The 23,557-nt window shown below is 54.3% G+C and overlaps 3 protein-coding genes across 4 annotated transcripts in view; all 3 read left to right on the top strand.

Annotated features, from left to right (window-relative positions):
- QSOX2 (quiescin Q6 sulfhydryl oxidase 2) overlaps window positions 1–1,088 on the top strand; it is a 30,382-nt gene extending 29,294 nt beyond the window's left edge. Inside the window, exon 13 of the mRNA XM_006863809.1 lies at window positions 622–1,088. Within this exon, the coding sequence (XP_006863871.1) occupies window positions 622–1,088 (467 nt within the window). The remainder of the gene's footprint in view (window positions 1–621) is intronic.
- Window positions 1,089–3,907: 2,819 nt separating this feature from the next.
- On the top strand, window positions 3,908–10,959 carry LHX3 (LIM homeobox 3). Of its 2 annotated transcripts, none has more exons than XM_006863692.1 (6): window positions 3,908–3,995; window positions 7,396–7,567; window positions 8,452–8,654; window positions 9,233–9,384; window positions 9,526–9,697; window positions 10,541–10,959. In XM_006863692.1, the coding sequence occupies exons 1-6, from the start codon at window positions 3,908–3,910 to the stop codon at window positions 10,957–10,959; spliced, it is 1,206 nt and encodes a 401-aa protein (XP_006863754.1). The 2 variants fall into 2 exon arrangements, with proteins under 2 accessions (XP_006863754.1, XP_006863753.1); XM_006863691.1 differs by lacking the exon at window positions 3,908–3,995 and adding an exon at window positions 5,543–5,636.
- Window positions 4,127–5,504, top strand: LOC102815452 (vegetative cell wall protein gp1-like). Its single transcript, XM_006863771.1, has 2 exons — window positions 4,127–4,475; window positions 5,092–5,504. Exons 1-2 carry the CDS (start codon window positions 4,127–4,129, stop codon window positions 5,502–5,504), a joined length of 762 nt encoding a protein of 253 aa, XP_006863833.1.
- Window positions 10,960–23,557: the final 12,598 nt, after the last annotated feature.

Below are 23,557 nucleotides of genomic sequence, written 5' to 3'. Positions count from 1 at the left end.
GTAGCTCTCCAGCCCTTTAGGAAGTAATGTGTGATGTCTGAATCAGCTTCCCACTTTCCATGCCCCTGAACGCTGCCATCAGACCAGTCCCCAGAGCTGTGTGTGGGGATGCTCACTGTCCACAGCGAGAGCCCATTAGATGGCCGTAACATGCATCAGGGCTCTGTAGTGGGCATCAGCTGGCAGGGAAACCTTGGCTGACTGAAATGCTGTAGACATGGGGCGTGACAGACTCCGTCTGAGAAATCCATGTGGTTTAAAAGTGGATGAGCCACTTTCCTCTTGGGCATCTGTGGAATGGATTGGAGGCCTCAGTTTCCCCTGCAACCAGCACTCATCACTAATGGAGTAGTTTTCAGAGATCCTGACGGGGTGGTCACTTCAGGGCAGACATAGGGCGGGGAGTGTGTGGGCTGTGGGCCTGAGACAGACAAGCAGAGGAGGAGGGAGGTGGGCGGGGCCGCGCGTGGTCCACGGAGCATCCCAGCAGGTAGAGCAGGGGTTGGAAGTGTCCTTTAGCCCCCTGGGAGAGGGAACCGCTCACATGGGGGTTCTAGGGGGACAGTCTGACAGGTGGGGAGGGGCAGGGTCAGCTCCATCATCCGCCTCTCTCTTTTCCAGGCCAACTGAGCGAGGACCCCAGGTTCCCCAAGGCCCCATGGCCCACCCCGGATCTCTGCCCAGCCTGCCACGAGGAAGTCAAGGGCCTGGACAGCTGGGACGAGGGCCAGGTGCTCCTCTTCTTGCAGCAGTACTACAGCCGTGCCAACCTGCTGGACACCTACTCTGCAGAGCCCAGGGGGCTGGGCCAGGAGGGGCACGGAGGGCACCCCAGCAGCCTCCATCCTCCTGACACCCTGGGCCCCCAGCCCCTTCTGTGGGAGAACTTGCCTGGCAGAGCAGACAGCAAGGCCCGCCTGGAGCCCGCCTCCACTGTGCCCTTCCTTGGGGTTGGCTTCTCCAACCTGGACATGAGTCTCTGTGTCCTGCTCTATGTGGCCTCGTCCCTGTTCCTAATGGTCATGTACTTCTTCTTCCGCATGAGGTCCAGGCGGTGGACGGTGAAGCACTACCCGCCCATGGTCTAGGCCTTGGGGTGGCCGCCACCGGCTTGCCTTCACAGCTGTCATTTATGTCAGGATCTCACAAGCACCCATGGAGAACTGCTGAGCCCCTACCGGGGACAGGGCGGGGCGTGGGCCCTCAGGGCAGCCTTGGTCTGCCTTTCCAGATCAGTCTGTCACAGAAAAAGCCCTTCTCTGGTTCCAGCGGCTAGGTCAGAGGACCGGAGGCCAGGCCACAGGAACACACTCCCCTCTCCTGTCCCCAGTTCACACAGGGTTTCTGAGTGCCAAAGAGCAGCCCCCTCCACCACGAGACTTAGCTGGTGGGCCACGCTGTACCAGAGGAGAGCCTGAAGCCCCCTTTGCCTTCCTGATACTTTTCAGCAGTTGGGGTCTGCTTCTGTGGGTGTTTTGTCACCCTGCTCTGTGCACAGAGGTCCCTGGTAGGAACGTGAGGGGGAGGTACGCCACTGTGAAGAGACTTTTAATGTATGTGTGTCTTGGCCTGCAGAGGAGATGGGCAAGCAGCCAGACGTTCCCCTCTGATACCCGAGACTCCAGATCCTGCTTTGGGGGACCTCCTTACAGCCAGACTGACTCACCTGGCATCCTCTGAGCAACGTCTGGCGCAAGGCCCCACCTGGCCCTCATTTCTTCACCATTTAATGTTTAAAACATTGTTTGTAAAGGCCCAACACATTTAGTGGTCAACTTGCATCTGAAGATGTAAAACCAACCACCATAATGCTGGGAACCTTTCCTCTCTGTGGGTCTGTCTCTCCAGCTTCCTTTTATTGGGGTAAAATGTGTGGACGTGTGTGTGCGTGTGTGTGTGTGTGTGTGTGTGTGTGTGTGTGTACCATCTTCTCAGCATGCTGGTGGGGTGTGTTGGCCATTTTGACTGTTTTACACTCATTTGATAAAAGCATGTCATGGGAGCCTTGAGAGCTGCTCAGAATTCCGCCCCCTCACTGTCCTGAAGGGTGTCCCCGGCTCTCACTTCCCCTTCCAGTGAGGGGCAGCCTGAAGAGCAAGAGGCCAGTGGGGTCTGGTCCCCCAGCTCTCTGGGACAGGCACTATTGGCAGTGTCATGGCCTTGGATGTATTTCTTCCTTCCCACTTTGTTTAACCCAGAGAAGCTGCTGTATTGTAACCTCCCAGGTAGGTGTGAGCTGGGTTCCTCGGACACTGGGCCTCCCTTCCTTCAGCTTGAGCACAGCAGATGGACAGGTCCAGCCCTTCCTCAGCTGCACTAAAATCCAGTTCAAAGGCAACACAGGCTTTCAAGTTTTTTGATAACTGCAGTTTGATGTCACCCTTTGGGGGACCCTGTAGAGGAGGCATGGGTAGATCTTTCATAGCCAGGGCCTCCTTATCACTGTCACAAGAAGGGGACACAGCATAGTGGGGAGCAGGTGAGTGCAGACCACACACCTGGCAGCTGCTCAGACCTGGACCTCACCGGCAGGAAAGGGTTAAGGAATATTTTCTGAAATTTTTAACATAAGAGGTATTGAAATGAATATAATAGTTCTGTAATTTAAATGTCTATTTATTTTTAATGGGATGGTTTTGAGTAAAGTTAACTGACCTGGCAATGTCAATGGGGTTTCTACCTGTGGGGGAAATAATAGGTTTTGTACTTAAATAAACATAATGTGCTCATTTTTTTAAATAAATCTGACATTTGAAAAAATTGGCTTTCTTTTGAAAAGTGTCCCGGTCTGCCAAAGGGAGAGCTGGGGGAGGGGCGGGGTTCAGACAAGTTTTCAGCTTGTTTTGTTGAAGCAGAAGTGTTCTGGAAGACAATCCCGGATCAAGTGGAAAGTGAAAGCCGGGGGTTGACCAGGGATGGTTTTCTTGGGGTCCGCCCCACATAGGACTGGGTCACATTTTCTCCTTCCCCTTCTGAGGGAGATGGGTGGAAACCGGTAGCTGGGCCCTCCAGAGGTGCCGGGGTTAGGCAGCGCCCAGGACTCCTAGCGCACACTTTCCCACAGCGCGGCGCAGCGCAGCGAGCTCTAGGGAGACCTGGGCTGCAGGCTCTGAGAATCTGCTACCCCCTCTGTGGGGAGAGAAACGCCCCCTGCCCCCTGAGGACCACGGGCAGTTAAGGCTCCTGTGGCCCTCACGGCTCCACCTGGCCCCACGGCACCTGCGGCGCTGTTTGGCTGAGCGCACTTCGGTTTGGAGGTGCCGAGCTGGTAGCATGAACGAAGGAAGAGGAGAGCGGAGGTTGCAGGCCACAGCAGCAGGTGGCCTCTCTGAGTCGTACAGCGTCGTTCTGCTGTGGCCGGCTGGCTACGAGCCCCTCGGCTAAGCCCGCTTGCTGCGAAGACGTGGCGCTTCCGACCGCCTCCGGTTCTACGCTTTGGGCTGGGGAAGGCCGCCCGGGATGCTGGCACCCTGCGGGCCGGTGGAGGCGGGCAGGGACAGGGCAAGGAGGCGGCTGAGGGTGCCGGGGTAAAAGGGTGGGAGTTGTGGAAGAAGGACTGGAGACGGCACGGGGAGGGCGCAGAACTGGGGAGGAGGCGGGAATCTGGGAGGGGGCGGGGAGACGGCCGGGGTACCAGGGAACGAGGGGGAGGCTGGGGAAGAAGGGCCGGGTGGGGAGGACTCCAAAGGGGAAGGGCAAGGGTCGGGGAGGGGGCGGGGCCGGGGGCGACTGGGGTGGGGGGCGGGCGCGACGCCTCCTTCAGCACCGCGGACAGCGAACGGGCCCAGTGGCTCAGGAGCCAGACTAGGACGTGGGCGGGTCTCAGGAGCTCCGAGCCTCCGAGAGACGAGGAGTCCAGGGCCAGGGCAGGAGCGCTCAGCCCGCGCACTTCCTCCCCGCGGCCGCGATGCTGCTGGAAGCGGAGCTCGAGCGCGACCGAGAAAGGTCCGGACCCCCAGCAGCCACCACGGTCCGCACCTTCGGCGGGACTCGGGGTAAGAGAGCCCCGCCGGCCTCAGCCTGGGCAGGAGTGACCAAGGGGGAGAATGGGCACGGGCGTCAGAGACAGACAGGCGAGTGCCGGGAAGTAAGGTAGACGTCAAAGAGTCTGGGGCGGATATCTGAGATGGCCCAGTGTCCCCAGGTCGGTTGCGCAGAAGGCTTAGAGCTGAGGTTTGGAGCCTCCGCACGTCGGAGACAGAATGTGATGGGGTCATTCCTCAGCTCCAGTGCACAGCGCAGTCGGCCTCCTCAAACTGCCCAAGGGCAGGAGCTTGGGGCCCTGCAGCCCTCAGGCCTGAAGCGCCCTCCCCAAGGGCCATTAGATGGCCGCGGCCGTTGGGAAATAATGAAGGCATTGTTGGCGCACCGGCCAGATGTCGACTGCGCGGGGCCGCGGCCTCCAACCGGTGCCCGATCCCTTCCCAGCAGGGACAGGCCACATGCCCTCATGCGGGCCTCCAAAGCCACTGAAGGTATCCACAGAGCCCTTGACCTGTCGCTTCTGGGGTGCACTTTCACAGGCTGCTCCGCACAAACAGAGATGTCCCCCTCCTCCCATCTTAGGGGTCCTTAACATCAGGCTGTGAAAGACTAGGAGCCCCAGGTCAGAAGCAGAAGGCAGGGACTTGGTGTCCGACCCCCATGTGGGGGGCCTGGGGGATGGAATTGCCCCATACCACTTCCCTCCCCTCCCCAAGTCTCTGTGGGGAGGTGCTGAGGGCAGGTGTGTGCTAGGGCAGCAGCCAGGAATCTTCGCTCTCCGTGCAAGGACGGGTGGGCTCGGGGCCTGCCCGTGTAGGACACAGGTTGGAAATTCGGGCGCTGAATGGGGCCTCAGTTCTATTAAAGTCTCAGTGTTGGGGAAGGTGCAGGAATCCAGAGTGGCTCCCAGGGGTCCTGGCTACATCCCTTCCGGAACCCCGCCCAAACCTGGGGTCGGCAGTTCCAGGGGTGGCCCGGAGTTTGGCCTGAACCAAGCAGACGGCTCTCCTGGCTGCATGGTGAGGCCTGGGTACCACACTCACCCTACCTAAAGGGTCGCGCTAGGTGCGTACAGTGCCGGCTTTCAGGCCTGAGGCTCCGCGGCAGGAAGATCCGGCTTCTTCCCTGAACCCCTTCTCCGGGACCCTGAGCGTCCCCATCCCATAAGCGCACAAGCCAGGCCGCGACCAGCGTCGGTGCCGTGCCGGAAGCTGGAGGGCACAGGCGAGTGGACGGCGAGCGAGCAGCCCCAGTCGGTTCCTCCCTGCCTGTCCCCACCTTCGGACCTGGCTCCCCGGCGGCGTCTGGGCACTCCGGGCTTCGCTCAAAGGCCTGCAAAGCCCTCAGCCGTCCCAGAGGGGCGTCTCGGAGACCCCCCGGCCCCGCCCAGGCCCCGCCCCGCGCGCCCCGCCCCCAGCACTCCCAGCGGTTCGGGCCCCGGAGCGACGGCCCGGCAGCGCCCAGGCAGCGCCGGTAGTCGTTCGAACGCCACCCGGGCCACTAGGGCCCCGGGAAAGTGAGGGCCGATAGGCGGCGGCGGTGGCCGCATCCGGGGGTCATGGAGGCCCGCGGGGAGCTGGGCCCGGTCCGGGAGTCGGCTGGCAGTGACCTGCTGCTGGCGCTGCTAGCACGAAGGGAGGACCTGCGCCGAGGTGGGTGACGGGCCGTGCGCCGAACGGGGGAAGGCGGACCTCGGGGAGACCCGGAGGGCCTCGTTTCTTTACGGACCTGGCCGCGAAGGCTGTGGGTGGGTGTGGGTGCAGGGACCCCGTATGTCCCGGCCCAGGGCTCCAGGGGTGAGTTTTGTCAGACTCTACCCCGTGTGTCCGTCAGGTGGGGAGGCTTCCTAGGGCCCCAGAATTGGGCGCTACAGGGGACAACTGTGCTGTCTGGTGATTGTGGGCTCCTTAGAGGACCGCTCCTGGCCCGTGTGCCCCTAATTTGGGTCTAATTCGGGCTGCACACACACACCTGCTCTATGGGCCCGATCCCCGACTGCTTGGTGGACCAGTCCCGCTCTGAGATGAGGCTTTGGGCGCGGGCTCCAGGCGGGATGGAGTCGGAGGCGCCGGCTGGGGAAGGGAGCTTCATCCGGGCTGTGGGGCCGCACCGTCCCCTACTTATTTATTTATTTTCCGAGCGTTCTTGGGAGGGGGTGGCCACAGGGGCTGGGAGAGAGGTGGGAGGGACGGGAGGGTGGGAAGGAAGGCGCTGAGCTCAGCGCTGGGGAGAGCTTGAGGGGAGCGGACCGTGGAGGCTGCACCGACAGCGAGCTCAGTCGGCGCTGGGGTCCAAGACCCCGCGGGGTTGTAGTCGCCATGCAGCGTAAGGCCGGGGTCACCGGGGCTTCGCGGGTCACGCGGGGAGGAAGTGCGGGGCCGGAGGCGCGGCGGCGGGCGGACTTTGTCACAAGCGGGCTCCGTGGGGGCACCAGCGGGGCGCTGTCCATACTTCGGTGCTGAAATCTCACGGCGTCTGCCGCCTTGCAATCGCATCTGGGGCTGGAACCCCAGGTGCGCACGCCGGTCCCCACTCTCCGCATCCGGGCAGTGATTTTTGCCCGACGCGGGACGGCGTCCTTCACAGTATCCTGCCGCCGCGCGCGGGAGACAAGTCTCTCGGCCTGGAGCCCAGAAAGTCGGGCACTTGGAACCGGTTGGGGAGGCTTCCCGAACGGTGAGAGGAAGTGCATTATTTGTGTAGGGCCCAACTCCGCTGCCCCTCTTCCCGAGACCTTTTAAAATTAACCACATCCTCATCCCAGAAGCACCTAGCAAGACCCCTCAGACACTGTGGCCCCTCCGGCCACCTGGAGCGCTCCCCATCTGGTTTCTTCCTTGTAGTCCCCTGGGTGGGGGATCCACGGAGAACAGGGGTTTGAGTAATTACGACTGTGCGCGGCCCCCACATCCCACTCTACTGTACCCACAAATATCTCTGGGGCACTGTAAGAAAGCAAGGGCGATTTCTGGACTGTCAAATGTGCATGATCTCTTCCCAGTGGCCAGCCACGATGCTTAATTGTGTAAAATGAGGGTGCACGGGCATCGGGTGAGCACTTCTAACACCTGAGTTCTCCTGCCTGGCCTCTAGGTGACCGGAAAGACCCGTTTTCTGGCCCAACATTTAAGAACAGAGTCCCTGGGTGGGGTTTCCTTGGAGCAAAATTCCTGGGGGTGTTTTGTAGTGAGGAGAAACCAGGTGGAGCAGTCTTGCTGCCCCCCACTGCTTGCAGGTACCTTTCTATCCTGGCCCAGTTCTCCCATTAGCTGCATGCCAGGCATTGGATGCTGTGGCCCCCCTGCTTGTTCTTGGGGAGCCAGGCAGACAGCGCTGAGTCCTGGAAGAGGAAAGGAGGGGACAGCCAGCCCTCTGACGGCACCCATGACCAGCAGTGTCCTGTGTCCACAGAGATCCCGCTGTGCGCCGGCTGCGATCAGCACATCCTGGACCGGTTCATCCTCAAGGCTCTGGACCGACATTGGCACAGCAAGTGCCTCAAATGCAGCGACTGCCACACGCCGCTGGCCGACCGCTGCTTCAGTCGTGGAGAAAGCGTCTACTGTAAAGATGACTTCTTTAAGTGAGCAGCGACAGGTGGGGTGGGTGTGCAGGGGGGCCAACAACACAGACTGGCCCCGACTCTCCCAACACAACAACCAAATCCGGAGGCCCCTGGTTACCTTTGCCTCCAGACAAATTTCCAGCCCACCTAGGGGCTGAGATCAGGGTGCTGGGCTGGGTTGGGCAGGAACATCAGCAAATATTCTTTGCAAAGAGAAAAATAACAAGGTATTTTGTAAACCGCTAGTCAATTTCTAGTCAATTTCAACTCCTAGTAACGCTATAGGACAGAGTAGAATTTCCCCATAAGATTTCCAAGTCTTTACAAAAGCAGACTGCCTCATCTTCCTTCCCAGGACAGCCCCCCCCCTCCCCACCGGTGGGTTTGAACTGGACCTCAAGGTCGGTTTGAAATACAAGGTCGGCGGTTCAAACTCACCAGTTGCTCCTTGGGAACCCTATACAGGGTCGCTATGAGTTGGAATAAACTTGATGGCACTTAACAATAACAACAAGAAGCCAATGACGCTGTCCTTAAAAAAAAAAAAAAAAAAGGAAACTCATTTGAAGAATTCTTGGACTTACTGTCTTGGTTTTGTTGTTAATAGGGAGGGTCTAGCCCCCACATGCCCGTGAGGATTTAGGTCCCTGGGTTTAAGGAATCCAGCAGCCTGCATGGTCCTGCTAATCCCAGTCCAGCACGGAGGGGGGTTTTCCCAAGAGATTGGGGTCTCTTTTCCGTGGTCTGAGTGCAGCTGGCGCGGCTGCCAGGCAGGTGAACGGGGCAGCGCGGCACATCTCTGCCCAGCCACCCTGCACTGCGGCTGCGCCCGCCGCTCTAGACCCGCTCGGAGCGAACGGCCTAAGGAGCGCGCTGAACCACCGCTGTCCTGTGCCTCCTAGGCGCTTCGGGACCAAATGCGCCGCATGCCAGCTGGGCATCCCGCCCACGCAGGTGGTGCGCCGCGCCCAGGACTTCGTGTACCACCTGCACTGCTTTGCCTGCGTCGTGTGCAAGCGGCAGCTGGCCACAGGCGACGAGTTCTACCTCATGGAAGACAGCCGGCTCGTGTGCAAGGCGGACTACGAGACGGCTAAGCAACGGGGTCAGTGTCCCCCACCTTCCACCCATACCCTCCTTTGCTAACTTGGCTCGGGAGCAGGACATGGGGTCTCAGGGGGCACGGGTGGCTGGGGACACAGGCGGTGCGTTTTTAGTGAGGATACTGCGGTCCATCGGGTTGATAGGCTGAGAAGAGAATTAGCAAAACTACTCTCCAGCAAGGGGAAGGCTGCGGTCTTGCCCCCCACCCCCACCCCTCAGTCTAGCGAGCACGGAGGACTAACGTCGGATTTATCTAGAATGGCCCTTAACTTTTATCTTAACCTTGGAGAGCCAACGCTTTCTACGCTCCTAGAACAAAGGGAACCGCTGTGGGAGAGGGCGCTGTATTGCGAAGCGGAAGAGATGGAGCCCCTTGTCCTCCACCGACTACCCCAGCCCAGCCGGACGGCTCCTTTTTCCGTCCGCGTGCAGCGCTCTGGTGTTCTTCCGAAACACCGCCAGCGCGGGTAGCAGGACCTCAAGGGATGGGCGCACTGAGCCTTCGACCTCTGCGCCCGACTGGGGGCGGGCGGGGCGAGCAGGCGGCGGGCCCACCTCACCCGTTGCCTCCCGGTGCAGAAGCCGAGGCCACGGCCAAGCGACCGCGCACGACCATCACAGCCAAGCAGCTGGAGACGCTGAAGAGCGCCTACAACAACTCGCCCAAGCCCGCGCGCCACGTGCGCGAGCAGCTCTCCTCCGAGACAGGCTTGGACATGCGCGTCGTGCAGGTCAGCGCCGCGGCCCTCGTCCGCCCTTGTCCCCAGGGTCCTATCATGAAAAGAAGCCTCGAGGGATCGGGAGCCGCTGGTCGGCGGCTGCCACTCACCCACCCTCGTACCTGCCCCCGTCACCCCACCCCCACCCCCCAGGTCTGGTTTCAGAACCGCCGGGCCAAGGAGAAAAGGTTGAAGAAGGACGCGGGTCGGCAACGCTGGGGACAGTATTTTCGCAATATGAAGCGCTCCCGGGGCAGCTCCAAATCCGACAAGGACAGCGTCCAGGAGGAGGGGCAGGACAGCGACGCGGAGGTCTCCTTCACGGGTATGTGTGGTCCCCTCCGTGGGCACTGCGGCGGACTCTACGCTGCCTGCTAGAAATTGGACAGCCGATTTATTGGTCCTTTTAGTTTTATGAATTGGTTTTTGGATTGATCCTACTCATCCTGTTTTGTTTTGTTTTGTTTTAGTGAGGGGGTTGGCCACAAGGACCATGGCTATGCCCTACGGAGGGAGAAAATCCCAGTGGGTGGCCTGTAGTTACTTAAAGTGGGACCCACCAGACCTTCTCACCTGGAAGGTTCACTTGGCTACTGCACTGGATTCTAGGGGCTCATTTTGGGAGCCAGTAACCCAATTCCTGGCTTCTTGGGGTTCCAGTGAACGGGTCCTCCTGTGACGGAGATAACTCCCACCCTTCTCTGTGTTGTTGTTAAGTGCTATCATGTCAGTGCCAACTGATAGCCACCGTATATAGGGTCTCCAAGGAGCAGCTAGCTGGTGGATTTGAACTGCCAACTTTGTGTGATTTACAAAGCCTGCTTATTTCATTCTGTCACACCTCTGAGGCTCACCCACACCTTGGTGCCCATCTGCAGTGTGTTTGTGACTTTAGTGTATTCATGCAGTCTCTCTGGGACTTGATTTACTCATCTGCACAATGGGGGCCATGGTGGTATCTGTTCCACCCTGCTCACCCTGGGCTGCCTTTGGGGACTGCCCTGGCACCAAAGGTTCTGGCTTGGATGGTTCCTGCCCCATTCCAGTTTAGACTTGTCAGGATGAGCGGTATTGGGGTGGGGGTGTTGCAGGGAGTTGAGGAGGGAGCAGGACAGAGGGTAGGGGGAGGAGCAAGGCAGGCACTGAGCTGCCTGTGTTTCTATTGCAGATGAGCCCTCCATAGCAGAAATGGGCCCCACCAACGGCCTCTACGGCAACCTGGGAGAGCCCGCCCCTGCCCTGGGCCGGCCCTCTGGAGCACCCAGCAGTTTCTCGCTAGAGCACGGAGGCCTGGGGGGCCCGGAGTCCTACCGAGAGCTGCGTCCTGGCAGCCCCTTCGGTGTCCCCCCATCCCCGGCCGCCCTGCAGAGCCTGCCTGGCCCACAGCCCCTGCTCTCCAGCTTGGTGTACCCGGATCCCGGCTTGGGCCTCGTGCCCTCGGGGGCCCCGGGAGGGCCCCCACCCATGAGGGTGCTGGCGGGAAATGGACCCAGCTCTGACCTGTCTACAGGAAGCAGCGGGGGCTACCCGGATTTTCCCGCCAGCCCCGCCTCCTGGCTGGATGAGGTGGACCATGCTCAATTCTGACGGAGGCCGGCTCCACCGAGCAACGCCCAGAGGACCCATAGAACTGCCCGGGGAGGTGGGGGAGGGAGGCTGGCTGCGCGTTCCACCCCAAGCCTGGACACACACACCACCCCCTCCCAGGAGCAGGCGCTGCTGGTGCCCGGATGGGCGAGAACATCGAGTACCCTTACGTACGTGGAGCTGCCCACAGCCTGGTCCACAGTCCTGAGGAGGCACCTCCTAGGGCCCAGTGGCCTGCCTAGTGGCCGCCCAGCAAGCTGGCAAGACTCCCTTTGTTTTGTAAGCAGATTTCTCCTTTTATTGACCAACTGAGTGCTCGCTGCTGTGCACAGACGTGAAGTGTGGACGATTACGAAGCCCGGCCTCCATCCCGCCTTACCCAGCCCAGCCTAGCTCAGCCCTTGGGCTGGAAAATGCTTTAATTTCCAAAATTAAAATAACAACAAGACCACAAGCACGCTTTCCTGTCCTGTCCAGTACTCAGTACTCCACAAGTCTCTGAGTTGTGTACACACACTGCCCCCCAGGTCAGAGGTGGCTGGGGGTGGGGGCATGGTACATGCCGAGTTCTTTGTGGCTCTGAGGTCACTGAGAAGATCTTGACCCAGGACCCCTGTGCTCCTTTCTTTCCGAGGGGCTCCCTGTCACCAGTCCCTTCCCCTGGGGCTTCTTTGGCCTTCCCCTTAAGGCAGATGAATTGTTCTAAAGCTTTCCTTCTGAGAAAGCAGAATCCTCAGACCCTTCTTCTTCAAGATTAATTCTTTGACAGAGCCTCTCCCCCTTTCAGCCCTAAATAAGTAGTTACCCACGCATCTCAGCTATGCCCACTGCCAAACAACCTACCCTCCTTCCAAATTGCCTCTGCCCCCTGGATTAGCACGTCTCTGGTTGGGGAAGGAGGTGGGGGCACAAGATGCTCCCCGGAGGGCCTTCCCACCTCCATCAGATGCTGGTGAGTGTTTCTGGGGCCTGTGTATAAGTTAGAGTCACGTTCGAAACACATCTCTCAGGCTACCTGTTGGTCTGTGAATGTCCAGTGTCTTTTATTTATCCTCCAATGAACGACTCTTTCCAAGACTGCAATAAATGTGTTCGTTGCGTTCGATGGAAGGCCAGTGTCTTTAGTGAGGCAGGCTAGGGTATAAAGCTAGAGGATGTAGGTAGGTATGCAAGTGGGGTACACTGGCTGGGCAAGACCAGTGGACGCTCTTTGAAGGTTGGCTGGAGGAGCTACTGGGGTAGGGGTAGGGGCGCCTGGTGTGGGTTTTACACTCGCCCCTGGGTCTTGACCAAACTTCTGGAGGGGAGGAGGGGAAAAGACAATTCACCTGAAAGGGTGAAAGTGGAGCTTCAAACCGTCCCTGGGAGAGGTGGGGGTTGGGACTCCCAGGAAGCCAGCAAGGGTGGCATGTGAGTCCGTACCCCGTGGCCCAGGGAGTGTGACTGAGGCCGGACTGCCTGGCACAGCTGGCGGCTCTCTCAGCATGCTGGAGCTGGCAGTGGCCCCAGGAGAGGGATGGTGGACGCCACCTGGGCACAGGTCCCTCTGACTTTAGTTCAGTCCCAGCCTGTCTGCTCATTTGCTATGTGGCCCTAGGCAAGTCACCGGACCCCTTGAAGTCTCACACTCCCCACTGGGAGGGGAGGTGTGAGGCAGTCCCAGCCTCAGCCCCCTAAGGTACCTGCTCAACAGAGCCTGCAAAAGGCCTGTCCAGTGGTCCCCTCAGACAGGTAGACTGCAAAACTTCCATCAGTCACCCTCACTGGGGACAGATGGGCCCCTTGGCCTGGCTGACATCAAGTGCTCCTTGGTATCTAAAGGACGTCTGACACGATGCGGAGGGGGCAGTTGGGAAGGCGTGAGAGAAGGGCGGTGTAGGTGAGGGCCCCTGGTGGCGCTCAGACTCTGCAGTTTCAAGCTCCTCACATGAATTCAAGGGGCTGGGGGAGGCCTGCATAAGAAAGCTGAGGACCAAGTCCTGGGTTTCTGAATCTGCTGGGGACTCTGTGTGCGGAGGGAGCAGGGGGACCAGGGAGAAGAGCCCGTTGGAAGTGAGCTTGGAAGCGGGTGGGGATTCGGACTAAAGGGTGCCATAGCACTTAGGGACAGTAGCCACGTGGACCACGACAAGGAGCTAGATCTTGGAAGCTCTGGGGAGGGAAGGCTGGGGGGGCGGGCTCCGCTGAAAGGACAGTGAAACTGCCAGGTGGCCCGTGAGGCAGTCCAGGAAGGGGGGGCGAGGGCCGTGGTCGCCCAGGGCCAGGAAAGGTCTTCTTGGCAGGGTGGGGAGATAGGACCATAAATCCTCAGCCACCCCCATCAACACTGCCCACATACCCCCAGCCTACAGCCCCTCCTCTAGACCACCCGGGACCTTTTAGGCGCTGACAGGTTAATAAAGTGCTAAGTGTTCCCAATGGGCGCTCTGCCTGTCTGCAGCCCGGTCCAGCGAGCTCGCTCCAGCTGGTGGCCAGTCGATAATCCCGAAGCCCATTCTCACCCTTATGGGGTAGTGGGGGGGGGGGCACATGCAGCCGCAGCCCTGCCCGGGAGGAGGTGATAAGTAAACCTGGAAGGCCCGGCCCGTGGGGACTCCGCAGTGGGGAGCCACCATGACCAGGGAGTCTCTTACTGTCATCAACTCGTTAACGGTTTCCCCCTTTAAAGGGCCAAGCTCTGGATGGAGGGGCGCCGCTCCGACACAGTCCCACGCCGGGCTCCCAGGTGTGTCCGGGACCCACGTGCAGCCCGGTGGGCTAGACCCCAGACCATAGATGCAGGGCGTGTCTGCGCCTCGGTTACAGGTGGGGGTGGGGGTGGTACGATCTCAGCAGGAGCGGGTCCTTGACCTATGGACCTAGGCGCTTCTGCTGGCCCGGGCTGGGGAGAGGAAAAACAGAAGACCTCCAACCTACGATCGCGGGGGACCGGTCCGCTGGGGTCTCACGGAGACGACTGATTTGAACAATTTCGCGGTGCGGAGTTTCTGAGCGGGTGTGTTTGGGGCATGACCGATGGGGGGCAAGTCAACGCTCAGTGAGAGGCCCGAAAGACAGGATTCCTGGCGCCCTATCTCCCCTTGGAGCTGGGCATGAGGGGGTTCATCTATCTGGAAGCCTTCGACCCCGTCCAATGCTGACCAGGGGTCTCAGGGCCTGGAGGGGCGGCTGGGGCAGGAGGGGGGGCTGTGTGGGAGGAGACTGCTGGGGGAAGGGTGATACCTTGATGCCTCGCTGCAGCAGCTCGGGGGCGGTGGGCAGGGGGGCTACCTTTGTTCAAGTGGTTATTTTTCCGTTTTCTTCCAGCTTCGTTTTGGCAAGGCCTGGGAGTGACGAGGGAGGCACGGTTTCCCACCCTGGCTCCATGGCCCCTTTTCGTGTAGGGCGAGCAGGAAAGCGGCTGAGGGCCCTAGTGGGGGCACGATGAGGAGCAAAGGGAGGGGTGCCTACTCACCCACTTGGTTTCTTGACTTTTGAAGCTAATGATCCTACTGCATTCCAAGTCGTGATTTTCTGAAAAATAAAAATAACCATTTCCACCAAGACATAAAAGCCCCTCTTTCCTTTTAAATATAAAATTCACCCAAGGGGCTTCTTTTCTCCCCCAAAGGACTCCTGTATCAGGAGAAGCCTGGGGCCTTTCAGTAACCCATCTTCTCTCCCCAGACTAGGGGACACATTCTCCAGGGGATGCTCTCTGATGGTGTTTATCTTGGGGTTCTCCTCCCCACCCCCAGGTGAAGACAAGAGGGGGAGGATCCCAGCCGGAGACTTGTCTGGTTGAGTTGAGCATCAACACCATAAATCAGTGGCTTTTCACCAGGATCCGTCTGGGCCCCAAGTCCCCAGAGCCATAATGATCAATTCTTTAAGGCCATAATTGTTCAAATTACTCTGAGCAACATAAAACATTAATTTTAAGAAATTTAATAGAAAAAAGCTCTTTATATCCACAATGAGATAAATGACAGCCAGCATTGTGACCTTTTTCCATACCTTGGTGACATTGAATAATCTTAAAGTTATTTACATTTTCATTCTTCGTGGAAAAATGTTGACAAGCTTTTGGCCTTGGCGGGGGCTTGTATGCCCCTCCCCCCTAATTAATGGGGGAGCAGGGCCTTCATAAGCAGAATCTTCATCCGTCTGCCTGGGCCACCTGCAGGTGACGTGCCCACCCTCCCAGGGTTGATCCAACATCAGGTCATTTTTTACCATAAAAATATTCCTCTTGGCTCTTAGAAGTCAGTGGGAGTCTCAGATGCAGCTGTCATATTTAGACTGAGGGGCAGGGAACGGAGCTGAAGGAGCTCAAGGCTAAACCTTGGAGAAAACTCCAGATACTGTAGAACCGGGAGTGTGTGTGTGTGTGTGTGTGTGTGTGTGTGTGCCTTAGCACACACGGTCCTCAAACCCCCAGTTCCACATGCTTTCCCCAGATCCATCCCAGAGAGGTTGCCCAAGTGAGTACCAGGTGCCCATGGCGGCTAGCATCCACAGGCCTGGGACTGGATAGGGAGTTAGGGGCTGTGGGTAGGGTGCCCTGCACTCCTTGCTGGTCCCACGTGTCTCAGGGACAGAGCAGAGCAGACACCAGAGCAGCTTCTTGCTTTAGCTTCACACTTACGGCAGCTGTGTGATCTTGGGCTGGACACTCACCTTCTCTGGGCCCACAGAGCAGCAACTGAGTTACCGAAAGGGTCAGGGCTTGGTGCCACCCCTGGGGCTGCTGTCCACTCTGTCCTTGGCCAGGTATAGAGCAGGGTCATCACCCAGCAGTGCTGCCTCATCTGCAAAGGGGACCGACCTGCACATGAAAGTCATCAGTCCCGGGGAGATGCAAATCAGACCCGCCGGGGGACAGCGCTGCCCCCAGGAGGATGGTGAGGATGTGGACACATTGTTGGTGGGAATGTCCTATGTGCAGTCAATGTGGAAGACAGCATGACAGTGACTCCGAAAGTGAGCCATAGACTCACCCTCACCAGCTGCCGCTGAGTGGATTCCCATGTGCAGTGTGGCAGAGTAGAACTGGGCTCCACACGGCATCGGTGTCTGAGTTGTGGGAATTAGATCACCAGGCCTTTCTTCCGACGATCTGAGCTTCTAGACTTTCAGTTAGTGGATGAGTGCTGCATTGTTTCCAACACCTAGGGACTCCAGAATTACCCCATGACCCAGCAATTCCACACCTAGGTACTTACCTGTGTCACTGCTCTGGTGACAAACGCCACAAGGGGATGGATGGCTTTAACCAACAGACATTTATTCTCCTGAAGTTTGTTGTTAGGTACCACCAAGTTGGTTCCAACTCAGTGATCCCATAAACAACAGAGCAAACGCTGCCCTGTCCTGTACCAGCCTCACAGTCATTGCTGTGAGGCAACTGAGCCTAGGTCAACCCATCTTGTTGGGGATTGCCCTCATTTTCTCTGATCCTCCACTTTACCAAGCATGATGTCCTTCTCCAGGGACTGGTTCCTCCTGAGAACAAGTCCAAAGTATGTGAGATGAAGGCTTGCCATCTTCATTTCTAAAGAACGTTTTTGCTTTACTTCTTCCAAGACAGATCTGTTTGTTCTTGGCAGTCCGTGGTATTTCAATATTCTCACCAGCATGACAATTGCATTGATTCTTCTGTGGTCTTCCTTATTCCTTGTCTAACTTTCACATGCATATGAAGTGAATGAAAATTCAGGGGCACCTTAGTCCTCAAACTGAGAAATGTGCTCTTGAACACTTTTAAGAGGTTGTGTGCAACAGATTTGCCTAAGGCAAAATGTCCTTTGATTTCTCGATTGCTGCTCCCATGAGCATGGATTGTGGATCCAAGCAAAATGAAGTCTTTGACAACTTCAATATTTGCTCCGTTTATCATGATGTTGTTTATTGGTCCAGTTGTGAGGATTTATATTTTCTTTACATTGAGGAGCAACCCATACTGAAGACTGTAGTCTTCGATCTTCATCAGTATTTCAAGTCCTCTTTGTTTTCAGCAAGCAATGTTGTTTCATCTGCGCATCACAGGTTGTTAATGAGTCTTCCTCCAAACCTGATGCCATGTTCTTCTTCATATGATCCAGGTTCTCAGATTATGTGCTCAGCATACAGGCTGACTAGGTATGGTGAAAGGATACAACCCTGGTGCACACCTTTCCTGATTTTAAACCGTTCAGTATCCCCATCTTCTGTTCGAACAACTGCCTCTTGGTCTATGTACAGGTTCCTCATGAGCACAGTTAAATGTTCTGGGATTTTAATTTTTCACACTGTTACCCATAGTTTGTTATGCTCCACACAAATGAATGTCTTTGCATAGTCAATAAAACGCAGGCAAACATCTTTCTGATATTCTCTACTTTCAGCCAAGGTCCATCTGTCATCAGCAATAATAGCCCTCATTCCACATCCTCTTCTGAATTCAGTTTGAATTTCTGGCAGCTCCCTGTTGATGTACTGCTACACTGGTTTTAAATTATCTTCATCAAACTTTAACTTGCATGTAATATTAATAATATTATTCAATGATTTCCAAATTCTATTGGATCATCTTTCTTTGAAATGGGCATAAATATAGGTCTCTTCCAATTGGTTGGTCAAGTAACTGTCTTCCAAATTTCTTGGCATAGTTGAGTGAGTGTCTCCAGCACTACATCAGTCTGTTAAAAACATTTCAGTGTGTATTCCATCAATTTCTGGAGACTTGTTTTTGGTCAATGCCTTCAATGCAACTTGGACTTCTTCCTTCCATGCAATCGGATTTTGATCATATGCTACCTCTTAAAATGGTTGAATAGAGATTAGTTATTTTGTATAGTAACTCTGTGTATTCCTTCCATCGTCTTTTGATGCTTCCTGAATCGTTTACTATTTTGCCCATGCTGCTAAATGGGACAGTGGTAAATAATGATATATGCTCAACCTTGGAACAACAGGGCTCTGTGATACAGGGACCGAGGCATAGTCTGAATGGGTAAAATAGGGGAAATAGTGTTAAGATGCTTGATTGTCTTATGGGTATTGGTTTCCCTTGCTTACTACTGTAAAATAGACACTTGAATGGGATAGAAAGGAATATTGGGAAACATGATTATAGAAAGCTTGTAAGCCCATCTTCATCCTATAACTCATTGGAATACCTAAAAGTGGTTCTAGAATTTGCCCCATGAAATAAGCTTTTTTCAGAACCTTTGTCATATATAGGACCTTAGGTGGAATCCTAAGCCCCATCCAGAACCTTCTGAGGTGGGACATTCCCACATGAAAGGACATGCAGACCAGCCTGGAGAGGCTAGAGGAACAGAAGATACTTCTTGAAAGAAAGACCAGCAGAAAAATCAAAATCAAAAACAAAAATGGCAGTCTGATTGGCTACTACAAAAACAAGAAAGTTCTTTACTGGGGAGCCATCAAGGCAACCAATCAAGTCCTTTCAGGACAAATCCCCCTCTAAGACTGAAACTCAAAGGGAACAAACAACACATGAGCAGGCATGCAAGCTTGCTGATGATCATGTTGGTCTACTGGTGAGTGGAAGTGGGGGAAAGGCAACAATGAAGATATGGGCTGAGTTCTACTATATTCCATAGACCCCCATCGACTTGAAGATGAGAGAAAGAAGAGGAAGGGCTGGTTGGCCTGAAGTGTGGTGAAACCTGGGAATTCCTGATCCCTTGGACAAGGACATAGCCATGGAGGGCTAGAGCTGAGAGTGAAGTATTTCGCTGTTATGAAGTAAGGAGAGATGCACAAGAATGCCCAAACTTGCAGATAGTGCCCATTTGACCTGGCTTCAATGAATTGATGATCAGAACTCAACTAGAGAAAGACCAAAAAATTTTGATAAAGGAAACAAGTGTAAATTGCTACAATTTGATGAACTTGACCTATACTTATAGATGTATTGTTGTTGTTAAAGTGCCTTCGAGTCAGTTCCAACCCATAGAGACCCTGTATAGGGTTTCCAAGCAGCACTGGTGAGCCTGAACCACCCACCTTGCCATTCAAACGGCTTTGCAGTCAGGTGCATTAAATAGCTCAAAATATCAACTGAGAAGGAAGGAGTCTTCACATCAAGGATCAGGCATATCCCCTCTATACAACAGGGCTGATAGGGACAGGCAACTTAAACATTGGCTCCCTAAAACGGGTGGGTGGGGGGGGTACAATAAAGGCATGAAGTGACTGGCTTACATGTTTTCAAGAGGGAACTCCCACTGAATAGTTTTCATCTTGTCTAGACAGGTCTGGTGAAAGGAGATGGGGATAAGATTCTTATGATTCAGTAGTGAGTAATTGTTATCATGACTAATTGTGATTGTCACAACTATAAAGGTAGAAGTTTTGTAACACAAAGGGGTGAGTAGTTAATCTTACAGTCCAGGAACAGAGGACCCTAGGACCATCAAGGGAGAAGAGCACGAATGGAATATGAGACACTATCCAGAGAAGCAGCAACACCAGAGATGGAGGCAGAGATGAGGACATGGAGAGATAGAGCAGCTGAGGACTCTAGACTCATGGAAAGAGAAAGGCTGTGTGCTAGCGGCCAGGAGGCAGGTTTGCAGAATGTGTCCTTTGGCTGTTTAAATGATTATACATTCCTGAGTGTTTTTGTGTACATTCAAAAAACAGAGGTAATAGAAGCAAATACTGTTGAATGATGTATGGAGAGAATTGTAATCATTGCAATGAAACAAAATATGATAGGATGAGTGTAAAATTAATGTTCTCCCATGTAAACCAGCACTCCGTTTGCAATAAAAACTTTAAAAAATAATAAAACATTAAAAATATATATATTTTGCCCATGTTGTTGTTGTTGTTAAGTGCTAGCGACTCATAGTGAACCTGTCTAAGTGTTTCCAAAAAGCGTTGGTGGATCAAACTGGCCTTGTGGTCCAGTGCATTACCCTGCAGCACCACACCAGGACTCCATTTTTGCCCAAAGAATCCTTCAATATTTCAAGTCGAGGCTTGAGTTTTTCTTCAGCTCTCTCAGATTGAGAAACACCGAGAGTACTTTTCCCGTTCAGTCTTGGCACATTGTAAGACTTAATCTTCTTGAGCTGCTATTTGAAAATTTCTGTTCAGCTTCTTTACCTCATCGTTTCTTCAAGTCGATTTAGCTTCTCTACATGCAAGAGCAACTTTCAGAGTTTCTTCTGACATCCGTTTTGGTCTTTTCTTTCTTCCCTGGCTTTTTAATGACTTTTTAATGGCTTTCTTCCTGTATGATGTTCTTGATGTCATCCCACAGCTCTTCTGGTCTTCTGGATTTAGTGTTTAATTCATCAAATCTGTTCTTGAGATGGTCTCTAAATTCACGTGGAATGTATTCAAGGTCTTAGTTTGACTCTTGTGGACTTGTTTTAATTTTACTTAGTTTCAAACTGAACGTACATCTGAGTCATCGATGGCCTATTCCACAGTCAGTCCCTGACCCTGTTTCGGTTGATGCTTCTGAGCTTCTCCTTTGTCTCCTTCCACAGATGCACTCAATTTGATTTCTGTGTACCCCATTTGCTAAGGTCCATGCTTATAGTTTCCTGTTTATGTTGTTGAAAAAAAGTATTTGCAATGAATAAGTCGTTGGTTTTGTAAAATTCTATCATGTGATCTCCAGCATCATTTCTATCACCAAGGCCATATTTGCCAACTACTGATCCTTCCTCTTTGTTTCCAGCTTTCTCATTCCAATCACCAGTAATTATCAATGCATGTTGATTTCAGACCAAAGAAGTTGGTAGAATTCTTCAATTTCATCACCATTGGCTCTAGTGATTGATGTATAAATTTGAATATTCATGGTATTAACTGGTCCTCTATGAACATTATCCTATCACATACTTCAAGATAGATCTTGAAATATTCTTTTAGATATGAATGCAACATGATTCCTCTTCAATTTACTATTCCTGGCATAGTAAACCATAAAATTGTCTGGTTCAAAATGGCCAATACCACTCCATTTCAGCTCACTAATGCCTACTTCAAGGAGCTCTGGTAGCGTAGTGGTTACGAATCGGGCTGTGAACCTTAAGGTCAGCGGTTCGAAACTACCAGCCGCTCCGCGGGAGAAAGATGAGGCTTCCTACTCCCGTAAGGATTTACACCCTCGGAAACCCTGTACAGGGTCGCTATGGGTCGGAACTGACTCGACGGCACTTAACAACAACAACAATGCCTACTTCAGACATGCTATCAGGAGGGACCAGTCCCTGGAAAAGTACATCATGTTTAATAAAGTGGACGGTCAGCAAAAAAGTGAGCAAGATGCCCAGTGAGATGGGTTGGCACGGTGGCAGCAGCCATAGACTCAAGTGTCACAACAATTGTGAGGGTGGTGCACAACCGGGCAGTGTGTCTTTCTGTTGTGTGTAGGGACACTAGGAGTCAGAACCAACCCAACGACACCTAACAACGTTTAGCAAATCCATCTTGGAGGTTCCATTTCATTTTTGACAACTTCTAATTTTTCCTAGATTTATTCGTTACACATCCCACATTCTGATTATTAATAGATGTTTGTAGCTGTGTCTTCTCATTTTGAGTTGTGCCCCATCAGCAAAGGAAGATCCCAAACTCTTTGCTCCATCCACATCATGAAGGTCAAGTCTACTTTGAGAGAGCCTTTGAACCTGAGGGGTTCATCTTCCAGGATGATATCAGACAATATTCTGCTTTTATTCACAAAGTTTTCCGTGGCTAACCATTCAGAGGTGGTCCACTTCTCCTTCTTCATAATCTGTCTTCGTCTGGAAGCTCAGCTGAAACCTGTTCAGCCTGGGTGGCCCTGCTGGCATTTAAAATACCCGTGGTATAGTTCCCAGCATTGTGACCACATGAAAGCCACCACCATAAGACAAACTGACAGATGAGTGGCGGGGTCAAGTTTGGGAGGCTAGCAGATTGAATCCAGACACCTGCACTAGTGGAAACCTCTCTCTCTCTGTTGGCTTCTGGAGGAAGCTCCTTGTCTGTTCTGAGCTTCAGCTCCTCGGGGATGTTTGTGTGGCTTGTCATCTCTGTTCCTTATCTCTGGCTTGTTTAATGTCTTTGATATTGCAAAAGAAATTGACTTAAAACACTCCCTACACTAAGCCCACGGCATTAACATAACAAAGCAAACTCCATTCCCAACTGGAATTATAACCACAGGCCTAGGGGTTAGGATTTATAACACAAAAGAAGTTTGGGGGCAATAGGAGTAAAATTCAATCTATAACAAGACAATCAAAAGCATAGGTTCACACAAAAACCTGTACATGCGTGTCCACTGAAGTCAGAGTGGACACAGCACCATCAACAGACTGGTGGGCAAACACGACCTGGTCCATCCATGTGAAGGAAGTGAAGCTCTGGTGTTACAGTATGGATAAACCTTGAAGGCAGGCCGCTGTGGGAAGGAAGGCAGACCCAAGAGGACTCATACTGTCTGACCCCATCAGCTTGGTAGAAGGTTAGCCAAAGAAGAGTATGGCCCCCAGGGAGTGGATTGGCCCAGTGACCTTGCAGCAGTGAGCCCCAATGGAGCAATTGTGAGGAGGGTGCAGAATCGGGCAGTATTTCTTTCTGTTGCGCATGGGGTTCCTGTGAGTTGGAGCCAGCTCAACATTTGTAGGAAATATCTAGACTAAGCAAGCCTTCAGTGGTTGCCAGGGACTGGGGGAGGGGAGGATAATGAAAATGTTCTAAAATTGACCTGTGGCTGCCGCACAACACTGTTGAGCGTCCTCGGTGCCCGGTGTGGACGGGTTTATATGATGCTATGTGAACTTCACCTTGATTAAAAAGGGTGGAGGGGTGGAGATCAACTCTGTCTGGGACGGTGAGTGCAGGCTGCAGCCGGGGTCAGGTACACGGCGAATCATGAGATTAACACAGCAGTGTGGGACCAGACGTCTTTGTGTGCCCTTTGCAGGCTTGGAGCTGATCACCCCACCCCCGCCCTGGGTCCCTGGCCCAGCTCCGGTTTGTGCTGAGAGGTCCGTGCAGACTCCGTGGAGACCCAGGGTTCTGACCGGCAGAACAAAGTCCGTTTGCGCCAATTGGACCTCAGCCCCCACGCCCTGCCCCGTGGTGACTGGATTTAATGTCAACAAGCCCCCTCCTCAGCACTACTGGGGTGGGGGGGGGCATTGACTTGCCAGCTGAGAAGACTGGGGGTGGGAGGCCCTGGTGGGCGGGATGCTTGGGCTTAGCAGGGATGGCTTGTCCAGTCCCCAAGATCTGATGCCTCAGCCCAATGTCATTTGTAAAGTGTCTTTCTCCTGTTTCTAACAAAGCTCTACAAGGCCCCTGGCCATTGTCCTCAGGCTGCCCCTCACCCCTACCAGACTTGTTTGACCTCCAAAAAGGTCAGAGTTCGGGGACCTGTGACATTCCAGAGGCAACACCATGCAGGCAGCCCCTACACTTGCTTTTGCTTAGGGATCAATGTGGAGTGGGATGGTGGGGAGGCTTTAGGTGGCCACCACCAGGGTGCAGAGCCTTAAGCAGGTGCTTACTAAAACAGCCATGCCCCACACCTACACCCCCACCCCCACCTCCAGCTTCCCCTTCATGGCAGGTGGTGGAATTGAGTCTGACCCCTCAT

This window comes from Chrysochloris asiatica, unplaced genomic scaffold (genome assembly GCF_000296735.1).
Source record: "Chrysochloris asiatica unplaced genomic scaffold, ChrAsi1.0 scaffold00056, whole genome shotgun sequence".
NCBI classification, from domain to species: Eukaryota; Metazoa; Chordata; class Mammalia; order Afrosoricida; family Chrysochloridae; genus Chrysochloris; species Chrysochloris asiatica.
The sequence above is the reverse complement of the archived record's forward strand: the minus strand, read 5'-3'. Positions and strand labels throughout refer to the sequence as shown.